The 21918-nt window shown below is 39.8% G+C and overlaps 1 protein-coding gene across 1 annotated transcript in view; it reads left to right on the forward strand.

Annotated features, from left to right (window-relative positions):
• The window catches only part of LOC129105730 (lysyl oxidase homolog 2A-like), a 26992-nt gene continuing 5074 nt past the window's right edge, over positions 1 to 21918 (forward strand). Inside the window, exons 1-9 of the mRNA XM_054616903.1 lie at positions 1 to 83; positions 1798 to 2111; positions 4410 to 4585; positions 12154 to 12362; positions 14583 to 14799; positions 16261 to 16444; positions 18541 to 18692; positions 18779 to 18946; positions 21536 to 21701. Of these exons, the coding sequence (XP_054472878.1) occupies positions 1829 to 2111; positions 4410 to 4585; positions 12154 to 12362; positions 14583 to 14799; positions 16261 to 16444; positions 18541 to 18692; positions 18779 to 18946; positions 21536 to 21701 (1555 nt within the window). The 5' untranslated portion in view covers positions 1 to 83; positions 1798 to 1828. The remainder of the gene's footprint in view (positions 84 to 1797; positions 2112 to 4409; positions 4586 to 12153; positions 12363 to 14582; positions 14800 to 16260; positions 16445 to 18540; positions 18693 to 18778; positions 18947 to 21535; positions 21702 to 21918) is intronic.

The raw sequence follows: 21918 nt of genomic DNA on the forward strand, positions 1-21918 counted from the left end.
CATCTCATCTTCTCCAGCACGTTGGAAACCTCAACGTCTGCGTCTTGGAAAGTGTGTTCTCCTTGTCCTTCTCGTCTGTCAAAGTAAGTGTTTCATTTCACCTCCAAGATACCTCAGATTTGTCAACTGCTGATGGGAACTCATAACTTTATGGCACACTGAGACTCATCTGTTAGTGGCTTTTCTCTTGTCGTCCTCTTGGAAGGCTACTAGTTAAAACATAAAATAAGGTAAATTAGCATTTTTAATCTTTTAAAACTATTTGCATTTTATTTTTCATCCAATGCTTGTTTTTAATTTAAATGTCTTAAAGTCACCTTAAGCCCAACATGGGCTACCACAGTGTGTTGACTCGTCATAAAACCTTAACATTAACCCAAATCTAAAATGAATTAGCATTGTTCTGTAATCTATGCCTTACTCTGGTGCTGACATTGGACGAATTCCCTGAAGAAGCTGCAGGACTCCTCTGACTCTCGATGAAGTCTTTCTTTTGACATATCTATTTGGATCTGTGCTGGCGAGGGCTCAAAAGACACTTGATGGTTGATTTGTGCTTGATTTCTGAATTGAACAATAGACTATTCAAGAGCACTGGCTTTGACTGAGAAAGCAATACATGCAGCATGTTTGATTTGGGATTTTCCAGGCAGCTTTAACTTATTGTTTGGCCCTGGTCGTTCAAGACAACATGTTTTAAATTGTCTACAATGTCGAACTCTCCTTTTGCAATCTGCTATCAATATAAGTCCAGTTTCTGAGAAAGTGTTACTGTGAACCTCTGTAGGAATTGGGTGTGTCTCCACTGGTCTTTCAGTATAATCCAGAACATACATATCAGTGTTAGTTTTTCATAAATGAGTATGTTGAGTTGACACACTAATTGAAAGCGTACACCACATAGTTGGTTCTTAAGTGCTGTGATAAGAGACAAACTGTCTGTCAAAAGGAAAAAATGTAAGTAGCTCCTTGCTCCTGCTGAACTTTAATAAGATAAACCAGATGTTTCAGATGATCACAAGTGCCGTCTCCCACAGTCTCACAGTTTATTGACTGGGTACTGCAGGAGTGTTTTTTCAAGCCTGTGCGCTTTGCAGTTTGTTTGGCTGTTGCTATGACGTCAACTTGGACCTCACTCTTCTTCCCCTTAAAGCGCACTGAAGACGTGGAGGTCTCCTTACTTTCATTGTCTTCCTTCCCTCCCTTTCCTCCAGGAAAATTCCTCCCTGGGGGCTTTTGGTCCCTCCTTTGACACTTTCATGGTTTGCCATGAAATATGGAGGCGGAGTCAGCTTTCTCTCTGAACCTCAGTTGTGCAGCCTCCAGGCACAGATCAGCAGATAAACGAGAGGGCCAGCACCCCACCCTGCAGGAGCTCACATTTGCGCCCCATTAGGCTGTCAGAAAAAGAGAGAGAGAAGAATCCTTGTCTCAGCAACATATCCTTCATCCTCACCCAAACTTTTCCAAATTATCCTTCTTCTCTCTTTTTTTGGCAGTCAAATCTATTTTCACTGTTTATTTACATTGTATAACTGTGGTGGGTTGCATAGAGGCCAGTGAGGGTGCCTGATGATGGCCAATCCAAACTGATACTGCACAAGACTTTATACTGCAACAGCTCTCTCACTCAAATTATGGACAAAACTACCACACACCACAAATTACTCTCTGCCTCTGCAACGTATAGCCCTCATTTAAACTCTTTTGAATCGGAATATGTTCTAAAAAAAACATATTTCAGTACAGCTTCTACTACTGATGCTTACAGTCTTTTGCCTTTGTGTCTCCCCCTAGATCACTGTCTTTTCCTCCCTTGTCCTGCATCATGCTGCGCCCAGTTGCCATCCACTGTCTGTTTTCCACCTTGCTGTGCATGTGGCCGCTGTGCAACGCCCAGTCAGACTCCAGCCCCCCTGTAATCCAGCTACGACTAGCCGGGGAGAAGCGAAAACACTACGAGGGCCGGGTGGAAGTTTTCTACAATGGGGAGTGGGGGACAGTGTGCGATGATGACTTCTCCATGACCGCTGCCCAAGTGGTGTGCAGAGAGCTCGGCTTCTTGGATGCCGAGTCCTGGCTGCCCTCAGCCAAGTACGGAAAAGGAGAAGGTAACAATCTAGAGTTTATTAGAAGCTGTTGGTATCCAGGAATTGATCTGAACATTGTGTTATATAATCAAAACCATCCTAAAATCATCTCAAAATCAGGTTATCCAGCTTTCTAAGAATTGAGGTGAGGGTCAACCACATTCAAAGAGAGTTCACTTCAAACTGTTTCATATGTTCCATGGAAATCCTTGAATGAGGTACAGGTTCCCTCCTGTCTGACTGCTAATATCCTCAGGCACTGGTTTCCCCATTAAAGGAGAAATAAGACACGGCAATCACCTCTGAGCATGGCGGGGGGGCGGGGTGGACTGGAAACACTGGGTGTGTAAACCAGACACACAGACGTAATCCCATCTTCTCTCACTTTGCCCTGTATGAATTCCTCCATCCCTGTAAAGACGGTGATGAGATTCCCAACTCCGTAAGTGTGATGGCTGCTGGTGGTAAATGTCAGTTGGTAGCTGTTAATTAACTCAGTGTCCCTTGTTAAAGGCATGTTTTCCCACTGGGTTGGGCCAAATCCAGCCAGCCACTTCAAATGTGAAGTAATTAACTTTTTTTATATGCTTCCAAAAGCACCACAACCATTAAAGCATTTTCAAGAATAACATATATGAAGTGATACACCCCATGAATATGATGTTACACGCATATACTATTTTACAAGAAGCAGACAACTGTTTAAACTGCATTTCAGCAATGGCCTTGGTATATAAAGATGGGGGCCCTTGGTTTAGGGTGAGGGATGCTAAAAGACACTTATAATAAGAGGAGGGGCTGGCAGTTTGATTTAAACAAAAAATATATGCAGTAATAGCATTTTACTATTTATCACTAAATAATTACCAAACATTGAGGTAATGATGAGGAGGGTGCATCTTTCCGTGGCAAATACATGTTTTGTCTGTAATAGAATCATTTTGAAAGGAGAGTATTTGAGGCCCAGACTAGCTGTGTGCTGGTGTGTGAATGTAAACTACTTTTATCTGTGCTTTCTTGTTTTTGGTGGAGACACATGGCTATAAAAGTGATCAAAAGCATTTTCCATTTCCCATCATGATGACTTATACACCAGTGAGAGAAACCACTGAATGTTTTTAGTTGAAGACACAACTACATAACCAGTAAAATTACATCCTTTTGGATGAGAGCGTTTTTCCTGCAGGGATGTTAATCAGATCCTCAGCTGCTACGGCTACACAGATATTATTTGCAATTGTGAAAGCATGTTTGTGGAAAACAAAATATTTGAAAAAGGCAAAAGCTACTATGTTTCAGTCTGCAATTCAAAACAGGATCAAATGCAAATGCACAGAATTTGTTTTAATTAGATCTTCTGGGGAACACTGCTCTGCCAGTTAGTTATGATTTTGTTTCTAGGGTGGCTGGAGGTAAGTGGCTGGCTTAAAGGGCCAATAACAGTCAAATCTGAAAATTCGTGGCTCCACTGTGCATTGTGCTTGCTGTTCTTTTTATTGGCTTGTGAAATTACATTCCCATAAGGCCTGCGAATAATAGTTTTAACACAGCAATCCAGATTTACCACTACTGGCAATGCTGAATATTTGTTTAAACAATGGTGTAGCGAGACGAAGATGGTTCTCACTTGGAAACTCCAAGAAGATTTGTCTCTTATTATTAAAATGTTCCAGAGGTAATCAACTCGCTGCCAGGAGGAGGCTACGTGACCGTATAACATGCAGTCACTTTGTTGGTATGAACGGGATGTTCCTAAATGCAAAATGTTGAGACTGTGAGAATGATGAGCTGTCCGTTGGTGGTTTCCATGGCCACAGTTGTGTGGTTTCCGTCACGGCTGATTCAGAACAGCCAGCTGGACAGCAGATGATTTGCTTCAGTGACAACATTTATTAGGCAGTGTTCTACTGAAAGAATGCGTCCGGTTATGTTGGAAACCAAACACATCTTCACGTGAGCAGGTTTAATGCCCGTGTGACTAGACACTGAGTGAAAATGCTGAAATTGATGTCAAAAGGGTGTGATACATGGCTTGAGCTGTCAAGGTACGATGTTACAACCACCTGTTATAATTTATCATGAATGAATCTCTTATGAGGGAAAGTAACTGAGAATTGAAGAGCGTGTTTTCAGGTTTGATTTGTGATAGCATGGGTCAACCACACACTGGGTTATATATAAAATGTCCAAAACCACAGAATATCAGCATTTGTAACTTTTAAACAGGTCTTACATAAAAACAAAACAGCCGTCCAAGAAAACAGCACACTCCACTCAACAAACACTCATTTGATTACTTTGCCTCTCTCTCTGTTCTAGGCCATATCTGGTTAGACAATGTGCACTGCTCTGGTAGTGAGAAGAGCCTGGCTCAGTGTCATTCCAATGGCTTTGGAGTGTCGGACTGCAAACATTCAGAAGATGTCGGAGTGGTCTGCAACCAAAAACGCATTCCAGGCTTCAAATTCATCCGGAACCAGGCCAGCAGCGAAGAGGTACTTACAGTAAATAGATACGTCCATAGAAACGCACACAAACGTAAACACTGGGACGGGATTGCTTTATCACATAGTTAATAACACTCAAGTAGCATCCACTCATGGTTCAAGTACGCACACGTAACTTGAACAAATGGAGGTATAGTTGTTTTTTCAAAATGTAATTTAAGATTTTCTTATTATTATCAAACAGCATTTTAATCAAGTGTCAGGTCAGATGTATGGACCATATATCATTACCTCTTTTACTCTTCACTCTTGGTAAATCTCAACTACCTAAAACATTATAACGACGCTAAGCTAATAAGAACTTACAAACTGCTGTTGCAACCGGCTCCAGTATTTTGTACTCTGTATGATTAAGTGGATACAACTAGTAATCAAAATAATTGGCAAATGAGTACTACATCAGTATTTCCGGACAAAATGAGACGGCAGTTGTTCCATGGACGTTGTCATATCTGCCATGACATGAAGCCAGTGAAGTAATCATTCCTGTTGAGCTGTCCACTCAGCCATTTGCCCTAATGACTTTGCCAGGCTCTTATAAGTCTGTCCCTGCCCACACCAGACCCCCACTCTGCAGCCTGGGAGATTTTGGAGATGACTCATAGAGGGGGAAGACCATCCTGTCTGGCTGCTGAGAACGCCTTTGTGCCGGATGGAAAGTTAGTGTGGGTTTGTGGACCTGAAGGGAGAAAGGGAGTGAGAGAGGAGGATAGATGTATAACTTCAGCTTGTCTGAGAACAAGTTATTAAAAAGAATTTGCCACAGAGGGTTTCCCTGTTAAATCCAGACTGATAGAGATGAAGCAACAGTTTTTTTGGCAGCTTAGAATTTAATGCTTTAACACTATATGACTGCTTTCATACCAGAGTGTATTGTGTGTTTATACTATAAGTTGGGTGGAAGATTTGGCTGCGTTACCAGACTCCAGCAGCCAGAACAGTGACTGTGATTTTTACTGGGTTCAGTAAAGGCAACTCGCCTGAGGAGATCATCGGAAATGCTTGTGTATCTTTCTCATGCTTAGTAGAGTCATGGGAATGGAGGAATAGAAGACAGCAGAAATAGAAATCTCTAATCACAGACTACTGAACCCTATTCACAATGTTCTTCTTTTAAATGTAGTGTATGTAAGCAGCAGCCTCTTGTTCCCTGTTTGTCTTATGTATTTCGGGTCTCAGGGTGTTACTGCGATTTAGTCCCCCACCCTGTAAATATTTCCTTGGTCTGGCAGTAGCCTTTAAAGTCACAGGGGAGAGGAATGGGAAAAGGTGTAGCTACACCTCTTTAACCATTCTCGAGCTGACGTCAGCAATGGGCCGCACTGTTCCTTCAATCTGTTTATTCACAGCATGAATTGACATTCTGTGCTCAATCTGGAAAGTTAACACCCTAACCGAGCGTGCGCTACAGTCCATATAGAGGTCATTCCTAAAAGGGTGGAGAAATAGGTAATTTTGCTTCAATGTGAATGCTTTCCAACTTTCAAGACAATAAATCTTCATATGTTTGAGATATGAAAAGTGTAGCTTATCAGGGCATTGTCTGAATTTAAGTGTCTGTTCATGTTAATATGATTTAAGTAAAGATTTGGAATTTGAGTTTACCAGCAATTTGTTCTAGTTGGTATTGAGTAGTGTTTTTCAGTAGTGGATGTCAGGATAAATCTAGAGGTCACAAAGCTGCAATTATTTTTGTTTTTATGAAGGACACATCATGAGGCTACTTTACAGTTTATGGGAATATGTGGATATAAGACTGCTCCCTCTGGCAAGTTCAGCTTTGTCCACAAATAATAGTCCTAAAACATCAGTCTGTCATTTATGAAACCAGCAGCTTCCACCGGCATGAGTCGCAATCAAAGATGTTGTACCCTATAAGCAGAAATAATATGAAGGCATTAGCTTTTATAAAATATCAAGTTAAAACATGTATCAAGTTTTGCTGAAAACTTACCTATGAGTGTCTTTTTTTTGTCAGCCCAAGCTTTTGTCAGAGTTGTCATTTAACATCTGACCTTCCTAACTGCTACTTGATCTAAGTAATGTCAGTCTTTAATACGAAAACAAAAGCCAAGTCTCTTACCATTGCAGCTTTTGTTAGCTAGTTATGCAACACTCATAACAGAACGTACATTCCTGTCTGACTGAATCATTGTCATGAATAATAATAATTTTAACATGTAGCATCTAATGCCCATGAACATTGCGATCATCCCTTTTTTATTTGGTCTGTCCAACCAGGCACAGTTACTTTATTTATTAAAATGTGTTTGTTTGGTCTTTCATTCAGCAGGAGGGGGGATACATTTGTCAACAGAACCAAACATTTAGATGGCAGGAAACTTTGTTTATCATCTGTTAGTAGGGACTTTTCATTCAACTCTGCCAGGTCCGGTTGTTGTTCACGTGTAAATCTGTGCGCTGCACGAGTCATCAGTGTCTACAGGATCTTTGCTGAATACGTCTCCTTCGTTATTCCTGGATGTTTTTTCTAAAAAGTTGGCATTGCTTGCATTGCATAATACATTGTCCCCTTCAGAAAAGACATTTCCACTGTTGCTTAGGTAATCTTGAATCACTCTTATTCGTGACTTATTTTTCACAAACCAATGGTAGAGAATATAAGCAATTTTCAGATTAATCACACACTTCTGCTTGAAGAACCTTACACTTCATTATAAGCAGAATACAAGTCTAGATTAGTTCATCTTCTTCCCGAAGGGTAGAGAAAAAAATCCTAAGCAGCTGCAGTTGCCAACTCAGTGTGTTTCTTCCAACCAAACACTTCCAGATCCAGAATCAACACAAAGACGTCAGAATCCGGTTGTAATAACAATGCAGCGGTTAAAAGCCTTTTGATTCTTTGCACATCTAAACAGGGCAAAGGTTGCTCTTCTTCATCATGCGCGACGATATCCGCTTACATAAATTCCAGCTCCTCACATTCGCTGCTATACAGCAAAAGGAAACCCGAGCCAAAGTTGGATTTGCCTCCAACCATGATGTATGCAAGAGGCTTGAGAGGAGGAGAGTGATCAAGGGGAGAAAAGGTTTTTGTGTGTGCCGAAGCCAGTTTCTTTCTTGTGGATAGAATAGCAGACAAATCAAGCACATGTTCAACAGCTGGATCACCCTGTGGCCTAACAGTAGATCTGCTTTGGGTGGCAGAGTGCCAAAACTTTTATTATTCAGACCTTCACTTAATGATTTACCCTTAGCTATTCAAATGTAAGATAAAGGTGCCCATGAGTCAGAGAGAATGTTATTATAATGCACTAAACTTTTTATTTTTATTGAAGTAGCATCAATTAAAGCCCCAGCCTACGATTTGTAGTAAAGTGAGGTTTCAGCATTAGGATACAAAGTTACATTTTTTGGGAAGTTATTAGCTTGTTTGCTGAGAGATGAGTAGATTGCTACCTTTAAGCCAAGCTACACCGAGTAGACGTTTACCTTTCCATAAAAACTAGAATATTTCCATCACAGACAGAGATGTGTTTGTCCAGCTAACCAGGTCTTAACATTTCAATTATGAAATATTGACTCATAGATTTTTACAATGAATGTAAGACTAGCTGTGTGTTTGTGCCTGTGTCTAGTCTACCTAATGATTCTTTTCCTTTTCATTGCCATGATAGGAGCAGTGTGCTCACTGATAGAAATTCCAGATGCAAAACACACAGTTACACACACACACACACACACACACACACACACACACACACAAACACACTTCCGCATTCAAGTCAGTCAGGCAAACTTGGGGCCAGTGAGGCAGAGAGTGGGGTGGGGCAGATGTGAAAGTCATTTGAAAGAGCCTTGCTGTTCTCCTGCTTTTCATCTTAACTGTGGAGTGACTATCATTCATACTTGTTTTGTTAGGTAGGGCGGGGGTGGGTGGGTGTGCTGGTGTCAGGAGGCACGTGTAGATAAACGTGCACCGGGGCTGGAGGGCTGAATAAAGCGGAAGAAATGCACAGTAGTGGAAGCATTAGTCAGACACTGGCTAGACCACAGTCTCATGTTCACACATCTACATACTGAGGGGGACCCAGTCAGAAAAACAAGTCTACTCCATTTGGAAAGAGTTCAGTAATGGTCAAAGCTTACCTCACAGACTAGTAATGCAAATTGCTAAAAAAAAAACACACCACTAAAGGCCAAGAATTATTTTGAATTCAATATTTCCAACACAGACAGACAGGCTATAGTCAAGTCCAGCTAACCAGGTCTGAAGAGTTCACTCACAAAATATTGGCGATTTATGAATATTTGCTTGGAACAGGAAAAGAGTACTTTTGCAAAAATGCCACAGAATGAATGAACCACTACAGTACACACAGTCAGGCAGTGACCGTAAGATGAGGCAACCACATAGAAATGTCCGGTTAACAATTTACCTCAGTATGAACTGCAGATTTACAAGTAGGTGCTAGTAGGCAAATTTTGTTATCTTTCTATGTATTTCAGACAAGTCCAGTTTTCCACATTGATATGACGACATTATGTGCCGTATAGTTATTTCCCTGAGTTTTTCCACAAAGACTGCTAAAATAAGTGACCAGTGTGTAGATTTGGGCCTCAGCCAAACAGGATTATGCTGAGTTTATGTCTGGTGGTCTGGGTTTGGAGGATAAATGCCTGGAAAGGTCCCAGCTGTGGATATCCGTCCTCTTTTCTTTAGTCTCACACGTTCAGACGGCCAGTTTCCTCTCTCTGTGCCAAATGCAACACTGGCCAGACCCATCTCAGTACCCTATTTCATACTCACCTCCTACCCCCTGTCCTGTCTGGAATGTTTGTCTTCACACCTGGCGTCACTCACATTCTACGTTTCATTCCATGTTCTGTAGTAGTAGTCGCTTAGTTAGCCATTTATGAGTTTGTTTTTTGCGTTTATCGTTTCTTTTTTTGTCTTATTTTGTTACATGTTTTAATGTAGCTTCATGTTTTTTTAATACCATAAGGAATCTCTCCCTCGTCCTGCCTTTTGAAAGGTTTTAAATTGAGAACACCGGATCCCTGATCTTGATCACGTCTCCTTACCTTCCCATCCTGCCAGGCCCAGACGGAAAACACTGTGTCATGCTATGGCCAGCAGGAATCACTTCATGAAAGAGTGTTTTTTACCCGCTCTAACCACTGCGGTCAGTGGGAGGACTGGGGTCACTGTAGAAACAGTCTGACTTAGTCTTGGCTCCTCCTGCATTTCAAGTCTTTAGTGTGTAGAGACCCTGAAGCCTTGAACATTCCCCCAGGCTGACGCCATCTCAGGAAACCACCCTGTGGGCAAACGTTTAATATTTCTGGGAGACATGCCTGGATGAAAGGTTTTTTTTGCAAAGTTAAAGATGCCGGCCGTTACGAAATTACTGAGATCAGCATTTGCATACCACTGAGCAGCTCAGACTTTTGGTTCTTTTTCACATCCAAAGTGCAAACCCACACCCAGCCAGGAATAAACTGCAGAACTTGGCAGTAGGAGGGAAATTAACATTGGCAGAGATTTAAGGTAGCTGTTTTCTCATAAAGCCCTGGAGGTCAAAGGTTACCATTCCTTCCAGATTTAGAGGTCTTCAGGATACATGATACTAACTGGGTTTGGTGACCCCCGTCAGACCAACAGTCTTTACAGCCCTTTATAGTAGTGGACCAACCGCAGACACATTCCCAACCTGAACTCTTTCATAAGTTCTGTCTTGAGCCTCTTTTTAAAATCTTAATTAGAATTTCATGGAATATGTTTTTTCTGTTTTCACTTCTGTCAATGCTCTCGGCGTCCTGATCGACCAAGAAATCCAAGTCTTTCTTCCACATTTCCCCGTAGGAAAAAGGGCAGTGTTTTTCCTTTTGTGCTCCTCTGGTTCATTTTAGGTTCTTGGCTCATTGACAATTATATATTTCACTTCCAAATATATATAATACTAGTGAACAAAAATGTATTCCTTTAAGTTTTTGGTTTTTTTGAGGAAACAAAAACTTAGCTGTTTTTTGACCGATCTGTGCTGTCAATTTTGATCTATGTTGCTCTTTAACTCCCTTTGGGCCCTAAAAGACGCAACAAAGATGGAGCAAAAATTCCAGACATTCATCCAATCTGCTTAGGCCTCTCGGCAACACGTAACAGGTTTAAACAAAGATTTCTTCTTCAGATTGTCAATTTGACTTGCAGTATTTTCAATCATATGTGCAAACCGTGCGGTCCCTAAAAAGCCACAGTGGGATTTCTTTCTTTTTCTCTGAACCACTTTTGCATTCCTTCACAATGCGTTCTTCCTGTATGACTCATAGTCCATATTGTATTTACAATATATCAAGTGGAACAGTTCATGCGAAGTCCAGAGAACAGATAAACAGTCTGTCCTCTGATTCAGGGGCTTTCATACATGTTGGATATGGGACTCCTTACAGGGGAGAACATTTTCCAAGCACCCCCTCTTAATCATAACAACAATTAAGTATTATGCTTAATACCATTTGTTCTCTTACATGCCGCTGGAACTTTTTTCTATTCTAAAACTTGTAAACCTAAGTATTTCAGACCTGTTTCAGAGGGGAAAACAGAAACAAATTTCAATTTTAAACATGTTAAGAGAAGAAAATCCTTTATTAATCTCACTGCAGAGATTTTGGCAATGTTTTTTAATGCTAATACCACCTATATGCCTTAAAACAGAGGGTGGATTTACTCAAATTGCATTCGGACTCAATTTGACTGCATTTATTTTCTACATTTCAAGTTATTGATCTTAAAAAGCTTTCAGAAAATGAACAGAAGCAAGAATAATCTATCCAGATATTTAAACCAACCAGTCTAAAGCTGACTTTCAGTAAGTGTTTCAACTTAGAAATAATTAACTTATTGCTGTGTGTGGGCATTCTTTAATCACAAGATGGGCGGGTCAATCCCTGGCTCCTACTCTCGCCATGTCAAGTGTCCTTGAGCAGGACACTGAACCTGAAGTTGCCCCGGGGCCACTCAGAATGACAATGCTAACATGTGAGAAACTCAGAGTTCAGGCTGATGGGAATGAAGATATTTTTTTATCTGATGATGGCATTAGATAAAATGTCAAGGAATCTCCTAAGTTATTACAATTCATCCTGTGGGGGACATGAATGTGTGTACCAAATTCCATGGCACTCCATCCAATAGTTACTAATCCCATTAGGATTTATCCTCTGGGGATCATAAATATCTGCCAAAACAATTTCAATCTATTCTGCAGTTTAGATATTTCAGTCTGGACCAAAGCTGTGGACAAACTGACCTTGCAATCTGTAGAGCCATACAACTAGCATGGCTAAAAATTTGATTGGCAGATAGGATAAAAAGCATTGATATTTGGCAGTGGTCAGGTCTTTGGTAAGTGGATAAATTATGCTAATATCTGATATTATGAATTACAATAAAAGTAACTGTAAAATAATGGAATATTCTGATGAATAAAACTCTAGTCTATTATCAACACTGTTTGCTTAAAGAGGTCAAACTTGTTGTACAATACCTGTAATATGGGATGCAGTAATAAAACTTTTCCTCTTTGGTTTCTCAGGGTTCGACGGTGCAGGTGGAGGATGTGAGGCTCAGGGCCTCTTACTCTCAAAGGAAAAAGATTCCCATCACTGAAGGCTTTTTGGAGGTGAAAGACGGAGGCAAGTGGAGACAGATCTGCAACGAGGAGTGGACGGAGACGAACAGCAGGGTCATCTGTGGCATGTACGGCTTCCCCGGGGAGAAACGCGTCAATACCCGACCCTACAAGTGAGTAATGGTGCCTGAGGCCAGCAGCAGGGTTTAAATAGGGCCAATCAGATATGATGAAAGTCATGAACATTTAGTTTTTAGTTGAGTTAATCACAATTTCGGTTATTGGAATATAGTAGCGCAACATATATAATGAATCATTTGATTCTGTTGCTTTAAAGTGTTAGTCTAGTTAGGAATGCTTTATCATAGCAAACTGATGTTAAGAAATGTTACATAACCACACTTGTTTACAATGGTCATCACTCAGCCCTTCATCTGTCTTCCTCATTGAGATTAAACAGACTTCAGTCTGGAGATTCTTGACAAGAAGCCAAACACTGCTAGAGGAAGTTGGAGAGGATGAAAGATGGGCCTTGCTGGGAAACCACTGAGTGAAATACGCTGTGAAACAGTGGCTCTTTTGGCTGCATTTAATTGTTTCCAGCTCAACAAAATGTCACTATGTAGACTTACATAAAACCAGCTATTTCCTAGAACACTTTGTGTCTTATAATTTTTATCTGCTCACATAGGAACTGAACTTTAAAAACAAGAACTTTAAAAACAAAACAGATGTTTATAACACGTGAGACAATAACCACATATATCAAATCTTCTGATCTTATAACTGCATGAATGATAACACCATGTTTCTCTCTTTAACAGCTCCATCTGAGGTATAAAACTAATAATCAATCATTTTGGAAACAAATTAGTTTGATCTTCAGCGAACTTTATATGTGCATGAGTTGATGTTTTCATCTGTTTCTCTAATCTATTCATTATGCACATTCAGTCAGTGTTGCTCTCCACAATCCTCTGAAAGGATCCCAGAACCACAGTCAAATTAAAACCAGAGAGACATCAGACATGCATTTATTGTGAGTCATCGGAATGATCGTATGTAATGTGGTCAAGTTTTCACCTTGATATTCATATATAAATTGATGCCTCTGGTTCTAATATAGTAAGATGAAGGCAAAGCAGATTACTTTTATTAAAACAATTTATATTTTTTTGGTGTTGGTAGACATGATCGTTTCTGATTTGACGCTTATCTTTAATATTGATGTCTTTTAACTGAAGGAAGCACCATATAAAGCACATTAAACCAGCAATGAGCACTTGGTTTTTTGTTTATCACTTAAGATCACAAAGCCTGCGTGGGTTTTAAAGTGTGTGGTCTCACATGGTTCACTCTTTTACTGAGGTGAAAGATCACATTCAATCACAGTCTTTTGTCTGGAACAACAAAGGACAGCTCTATTCACCAAACGTGCAAACAACAGTCCAACAAAATTAAAAACTCTCAAATAGATCTCGCATCTCTTCAAATTTCACGGACCACAACTTTTTCTTGTATTCACACCGACTTGGAGCTAAATTCTGATACGGCATCTGGACAAGCTGTAAGAACTAAAAGGCTGTAAACAGAGCTCATGCTGGTTTGATTACATGGTCTGCTTCTTCCAAGACCCGGACCTGCTTCAAGGTCCACTGTTGTTGGGTTCCTCAATGACCCTTAGTTGATGACTTCCATTCAAGTATGGAGGTCATGAGAGTGTTAAGGTACTCTCACAACAATACCCGCATTGAGCTCCACAGCGTTGTGTGGTTGTTGTTCAATTCCTCACAATAAATAACTGAAATTCCAGATTCCCATAAAACAGCTCCCGAATATTTTTGTGAACCCTGAGAAAGAATGGTAAAATATTTCATGTGCTTAAATGGTGCTTAAAAAGACATTTGATGATGTTTTTCATGGCTGCAATTCTAGTATTTATAACTAATTTGAAAGCTCTTCTTTGCTTTTGTGTGATTGTCTCAGGGAAATCTCTTGATATCTGAATCTTAAGACTGGAAGTGACTCATCACTCGATTATTAGGGGTTTGATGTCAGAACCTATCACCAGGACCTGGACACACCAAGTGAACCCCTTTTCAAAACAATTCATGCAACAGCATTACTCTGCTACGATCACATAACATAAAATAACAAAAAAGACAGGCGACATGTTCGCTGTGATGGACTGCCGTTCTGAATGAAGTTTCAAGTCTGCAGGTTTTGGCATGAACTGATAGCCATGGGTTGGAAAAAGTTTGACATTTTCTATCCCAAAAAATGATGACACGCTTTCTTATATGGCTGGCAATAATGTAAACGTATACAAATGAACAGAAAAAGCATAAAGTGTATTTTGTAACAGTTTGTATTACTGTATCATTCCTTCTCAGATTGCTGGCCAAGCGTCGTAAGAAGACCTACTGGGGTTTCTCTGTAAACTGCACAGGCAACGAGGCCGACCTCTCAGATTGTAAGATGGGCAGAGAGATAAAGTTGAAGGGCAACAGCACCTGCGAGCAGGGCATGCCTGTAGTGGTCAGCTGTGTGCCAGGACGTGCCTTTGCCCCCAGCGTCAGTGCCGGCTACAGGAAGGCCTATCGGGTTGAGGTAGGTCCGATTTTATGCACGTTTGGCTGCACAGCGGATCAGAGGGTTAGCTCTGTCGCTTCATAGGAAGAGTGACATGGGTTTGAAACTCAGCACTTGTCCTTTCTGTGTGGTGTTTAGTTGTGATTTCAGTGTTAAAGTTGACAACAGTGATCTTCAACTGTTTCTGTGGCCATGTGCAAGGCTTCATTAGAGTTATTGGTCGTTTTAAATAGGTACAGTAAATGTATGATGAATCGGTCTTGGTGGCATTTGTGAAAGGACAGATCAGTTCCTTACTTATTACAACAATGCATACTGAAATAATGAGACAGAAAGGAACTACAATATATACCATACACTTTATAAATAATGTATATATACATTACTGTGTGACTGCAGGCCGCGTGTCATGTAAAGGAGGGAAGTTAAGGTCAATAATTGCATTGCATTTTGGTGATTTTGCAACTGATCAGAATCAGATGTGTGGAAAAAAAGTGTTTCTAATAGGAACAGTATGTATTCTGTTAAGATAAATCCCATCTGCAGGCCTGAGTCTTCCATTGGTGGAGAACAGCTATAAACTAAAGATATCAGACTCCCTGACACTTCAGTAAGTCAGTTTATGGTACCATATGGCTAATATTAGTTTCACACACTGCAGATCATTGTGCCAGTTATTGAATAACATTTCATCTGAATAAGACTCATCAATCATTTTTTTCAAAAGAAAAAATGCATGTGGTGCTAATTTGAATGTCTGATTCAAAATGTATGCTCTCCAGATGTGTTGCTGCATTACATTACACTATATAACCAGTAATAAACATGTATTTGTGTAGATACAGAGTTGGGTAAGCACATGATATACTATTCAATAATCAATTCTTGATCTGAGTCCTGCAATACAACATTTTCTGCTTATTAATCATGTGGCCCTGTAGTCAATCATCTGGAAACATTTGAGAGGATGAACACTAAACATCTGTCGGGTAGATAATCAGTTTTCCCGCGTGGTGTTTGTAGTTAATTAATTATTACTAAGGAAACACCTATTTGTTATCTACCCTGCCAAAAAGGGACAATGGTAATCCAACATAGTCCAAATAAAACCAGGAGTTTCTCAAGAGAATAATTTTTTGACTTTCAGCATGTTTTATTTTCATCTCTAATGCAGATATGGGCAACATGTGCAGCACAGTGAGCCTGCTTTCTGCTTTTTGTTTTGATCTTGAGCCAATCATATTTCAGGATATTTTACATTTTTATGGAAGTTGTTAAAGACTGCAGCCTAGCTAGTCACATGTTGCTGCACGTTGCAATAATGTCCAAATTAAAAGAGTTGACTTAATTAAAGTGAATAAATATTTTTAATTCAGATATTGTCAATTTATATGATTTTTTTTACAATAATAATGTACAAGACTGTTTTCATTGTCAGCATTTTCATTAATTTTAGTTTTTGGTGCACTGTTTCTGTAGCAACCCTTGGTGCGTCTAAGAGGTGGAGCCATGATTGGTGAGGGGCGAGTGGAGGTGTTGAAGAATGGGGAGTGGGGCACAGTGTGTGACGACAACTGGAACATTCGAGCTGCCACCGTGGTGTGTAGAGAGCTGGGGTTCGGTAGTGCCAAAGAGGCCTTGACTGGTGCCCGACTAGGACAAGGTATGATTTACAGATTAGTCACTTTTATTATTGTTATCGTACTATAACATATAGTACAATTGTAAATGGTGGTACGTTTATATGAAGGCTGTATGCCAGAATGAAATAGAAGAAAGAAATTCCCCCCAAAAAAGCCTGTAAGTAAAATCATTTATATAATATATATTTAGGATGGAGAATCTTACAATTCTTAATTTAAATCCAAATGTCATTAGTTTATTTATAATGTTATTATTCTTTTTTAATGTATCAACTTATATTTTGATTTTAATTAGAGAGCAACTTAACACCTGTTTCAGCCTGAATACACCCCCTTCATAAATTACAAAAAAATAATTTCTTTATTTTTCTTTATTTTTTTCTTTAAAAAAAAGTAGATTTAGTGTTAAGTTACTCTTTAAACACAGAAACATCAGGCTAGAATGATGCATTTTCTGGCCCAATTTTTTCCCATTACATAGTTCGGGGCATACTTTGTTCTAAATTCTGAAATATCCAAATTCATTGATCCTATGGGTTATGGGTTTATAAAAAAATAATTGTATTTTAAAAAATCAGCTGAGTTATGAGAGGGTTAGGAAGAAATCATGTTATTATTCTGGTGGCGACTCAATACACTGAAACATTGGAGAGCGCGGTCACAACTCTCACTCATACAGGTTGACAGTTGCACTGAACTTCTCACAGGCTTTAAGCTTTGATGACATTTTCCTAACTCTGACTCAAAAAAAGACCCGGTAGAACTTCAAGCAGAACTCATTTCCAGCTGTGAAAATGAAAGGTGTGGGCTGAAACCAGAGACCCCCATTGGCACCTTATCTTTGGCCTCTGTACCACCACAAATTGCAAATTTCCCCGCTGCGGGACTAATAAAGGATTATCTTATCTTACCACCTGTTTTTGTCTTACTTCAATCAGCCCAGACCTTTATTCAGCATTAAGGAATGTGAGGGGTAGCACATTAATACTTATACCTTGACCCAGAACCTGAATCTGCTAAATGTAATATACCACAGCCTTATAAGAATCACATGTGAAATGGATTAGTTGTCCTCTCCTCGGACTTATTGTCATAGCAAAACACAAGAGCGCACAAAATGTTCCAGCAAGAAAAAAAACTTCTTTATGGGTTTCAGAGGAAGAATTTTTTGCTGGAGAGTGCACAAGGTTATTTGAGGATGGATTTCTTTATGAGCTGACAACTGGATCCAAAAACAGGGCCACACACAGGCCATAGATTTGAAATAGTCGATTGTGTTTGTTTTCAGAAGTCACTGAAGTGAACTCAAGAAGAATGTCAATAAAACTTAAATGGTACTTTTTTAGGCTTAGTTCTGATACAATCTATGTATTTCTATGACTTTTATTTTTTTATTCATTTCACAAATTTTCAGCTGATTAAGGATACAAACTAATTTGTATCTTTTCTGTCTTGTGTTTGATAGTTAAGATAAATATATAATTGATTTAATCTATTTTCATCATCAGTCAGACCTGAACACTAACTTATTACAGCAGCACTGTTTGTCCTGTTGTGAATTTATTTTTCTTCACTGGCTGCCTGTCCGTCGTGTCTCTGGCTGTAGCTCGCATCACTAGAGACATTCCTGCTCAGTCACATGGGAAGAAAACCAGCATGGAAGGAGAACTCACACGCGTTATTATGGAAACTCCGCTAAACTAAGATGCAGAGAGAGAACTTTTCTTTTTCACAAGCCTCAAGTGTCTAATTTTCATTAGACATAGCTGACTGTTTGTTTCCTTTGCGCTGCTATTGCTAGGGAACAGGAAGTCTTACCATCTGTCTTTAGATGGACTTGTTGTTCTAAGAAAACACTCAGCAGCGAGGCTAATGATGTTTAACTCAGGAATAGAGGGCAGCACAGGGTTGTGTTTCCAAAAATAATTGTGTAACCCAAAATTTCAGCTTTCTTCTTTTTAGTCATGGAAATAGATGACAGTTCCTCTAAAATAATGTTGTGTAATGCTCAGTTGTAACTCTCCAGCTGTTTTTCCAATTTTTTGTGACCATGAGTTTAGTAATAAGTTCAACAGAATGACTATTAAACATGTTTTATTTGTTTGTTTCTCCTTAGGGATCGGGCCGGTCCACATGAATGAGGTGGAGTGCTCTGGGTTTGAAAAGTCACTGACTGAGTGCTACTTCAACCGTGAAGCTTTGGGTTGCAGCCATGAGGAAGACGCAGCACTCAGGTGTAATGTTCCTGCCATGGGCTTCAACAAAAGAGTGAGGACCTCTCTGTATCTCTGTAGTACGAAAAAATAAAGATTTGTTTAGAGCTTGAGGACACATCCATCTATCTTTGTCCTTAGCTCCGGTTAAATGGAGGCCGTAATCCCTATGAGGGCCGCGTGGAGGTTCTGGCAGAGAAGAACGGCTCTATGGTGTGGGGCGCAGTGTGCAGTGACAGCTGGGGGACCATGGAGGCCATGGTCGTGTGCAGACAGCTCGGCCTGGGCTTTGCCAACCATGCTTTCCAGGTAAGGTGTAATCGATGCGCTCCACATCTACTTCCAAAAAATCATTTTAAAGATTATTTCATTACATAACTTACTAATACACAATATATGTACCTTGTGTTTGGAATGCATGAAGAAATTAAACTCACTTTGAGTAAAACATGAATGCTTTTGGTCCTATTTTAGTCATATATCGGGTAGTGGTGCACTTCAGCCTTCTGAGGCCGAAATGGGTATTTCAATACAAAACTTTTTTTCACCTCTTTTTACAGATAAAAAAAAACAAATTTATGGAACTTAGATTATCCTCGTAAAAACATTTTCTTCACCTGTTCTTAAGTCATAAAAACAGGAGAGAAACCGAACAATTTGGATCAGACTTAGTAAAAGGATCAACAGAATATAGATTTAGCTTAACCTCCAGGTTAAATTGGTAAAATAGAAAAAATTATACACCCTCATTTAGTGGGCTGTTTCCAAACTGAAGAGATGGATCTGTCTTCACCTTGGGCCAGGCCTCTGCTTATTCATCTGTCCTTTTCCTTACAATATAGATCCATTATAAATGATTTAGGGTATTTAACATCTTAGATAATATAAATGTTATTAGATTAGATTTGATTGATAGATTGGACATGCGATGAAAGTCACAGTCATGTGTGTGTGTGTGTGTGTGTGTGTGTGTGTGTGTGTGTGTGTGTGTGTGTGTGTGTGTGTGTGTGTGTGTGTGTGTGTGTGTGTGTGTGTGTGTGTATGCCATTAACTCTCACTTTAACATTCTTGAAAAAACTTTATTGATCTCAGAGGGCAAATAAGGTTGTAACTGTCTGAGAAACTTCAAAAACACAGCGTCAGAGCAGAAAGCTGGCCTGGATGGATACATCTAAGAGACAGATGAGCTTTAAACTCCTCAGCAGGAGTGATGGGGAAACTTTTGTTTGCTGTTTGAAGTTAAGTGGAGGTTTCCTGCACTAAAACCTGTGGCAGGACTTGGCACGTCACAGCCCTGTGCTGCTAACGTTTATGTCTGTCTTTTTAAAGGAGACCCCCAGATCTTTCTTTATGACATAAGGTGAGAGGCTGGTTAAGTTAAACCCCCCTCATGCTCTTTATATATTTTCTAATTTGAAACCACTGTTGTAATTGTGGTTTCAGATGATATAGGTCTGGAAAGTATGTGTGAATCACAGGGACATTTGTTGTTTACAGCAGGGGAGTGGAACTTGGACTTGAACTGTTGCAGGCTGATTATCTTACTAAAGTGTGTATTAGACAATTATTTAAAATGCATTTCTAATGAGACAACACATAAACATGTCATCATGTGTTTGCGGTCACTGCTAGAGTACTCACCCGTCAAGTACAGTTCAATATTGTGCTTTTCCAGTGTGAAATAAAGGGTCTACTTGGATTACAAGTAGCTATTTCGCTTTATAAAAAACATAATACAGTGCCAAATGAAATAGTCTGGTCAAGTTATCATAATAACATGTCTCTTTATCACATACAGTAAGTTGCCATTACATAAGACTTCTCATATTGTAGGTTTGGAAGTAATAAATGTCTGCTCTTTGTTATCGTAGCAGAGCAGGGACTCGGCCTCTTCTGAGGCAAAACCTCAACACCAGATGGAACAAATTACATCAAGCTTAAACTATACTGCTGTATGTCTGCCCCTCTCCTCAACCCACCAGCAAGTACTCCCACATCCGTATCCCTCAGCTCAATATCTTTCTCATGAATCCACCACTTTCTTGGAAGATTATGGAAAGTATGAGTTGTTTTTTTCACAGGTGGTTTCCGCGTGGTCTGCATAATGTTGTTGTAAGGCTGAGTCATCACTGTGAGGACAGCAGAGTGCCCCTTGCTGTGTGTGTGGTGCATGATGGACCCTTTGATTAGATTTGCCCTGTGGGACAACTGGGATATTGTATACAAATTAAATACAGGAGGAAAATTAAGATAATGCTTCTGCTTAAAACATTCCCACACACATTTCCAAAACAGCCTGAGCAACAGGATCTTCATCTGTTTGAGTCCAGCTGACTCTAGCATAAATAGATGAACCTATGTAACAAAGCTGTATATTTGAGAATGTGAATTAAGTCTGATTTAAAGCAACATTTAGATATTTTATTCACTTTCTGGCGGAGAGTCGGATGAGAAGATTGTTACCACTCTGGTGTCATATATGAAGCTATGGCCAGCAGCCAGTTAGCATAGCTTAGCACAAAGACAGGGAACAGGGTGAGACAGCTAGCCTCGCTCTGTCCAGAAGATAACAAAATCTCCGACATGTATTATGTTATTACATGAGAGGAACAAACTACGGCTAGGTTGCACTTCAGTTTTTGTACGGATTAAAGAAATTTGATATTTTAATTAACACATCTTATAGGTGTTGACGGATAGATTTTGTTACCTTAGGTCAAAACCAGGCTTCCCAGGACTTGACTGCCTAAAGGCTTGACTAGTCCTCAGACCTGAAAGCAAATACTTTAAAGTCTTATATGACCTTCTGAAATTTCCAGATAATCTAACGTTACATTACAGGTCTGCCCAAACAAACTAAGCTTAATGGACTCATTTTCTGTGCTTCTCTTTTATCAGGAAACATGGTACTGGGAAGGAGATTCCTCAGCTGATGCTGTCTTGATGAGTGGAGTGCGATGTTCAGGAACTGAGCTAACTCTGGATCAGTGTCTTCATCACGGGAAACACATTCACTGTCCTAAAGGAGGTGGACGCTTCTCTGCAGGGGTCTCCTGTACTCAGAGTAAGAAACTGTAGAATACAATTACTGTTTACATTCAGAATCGTACCGTTTTTCTTATGGAAGACATGATGATATGTCAATATAGGAAAAGCAGATGTGTAAATTATAAAATTAATGCTTAAGATGCTTAAGTTTAGCTGCTTCAGTTTCAGGGTCCTGGTGTTGCACTCACTGTAACTCTGTCTTGACTTACTAGGAAACTTTATAGAACTGAGCC

This window comes from Anoplopoma fimbria, chromosome 17, assembly GCF_027596085.1.
Source record: "Anoplopoma fimbria isolate UVic2021 breed Golden Eagle Sablefish chromosome 17, Afim_UVic_2022, whole genome shotgun sequence".
NCBI classification, from domain to species: Eukaryota; Metazoa; Chordata; class Actinopteri; order Perciformes; family Anoplopomatidae; genus Anoplopoma; species Anoplopoma fimbria.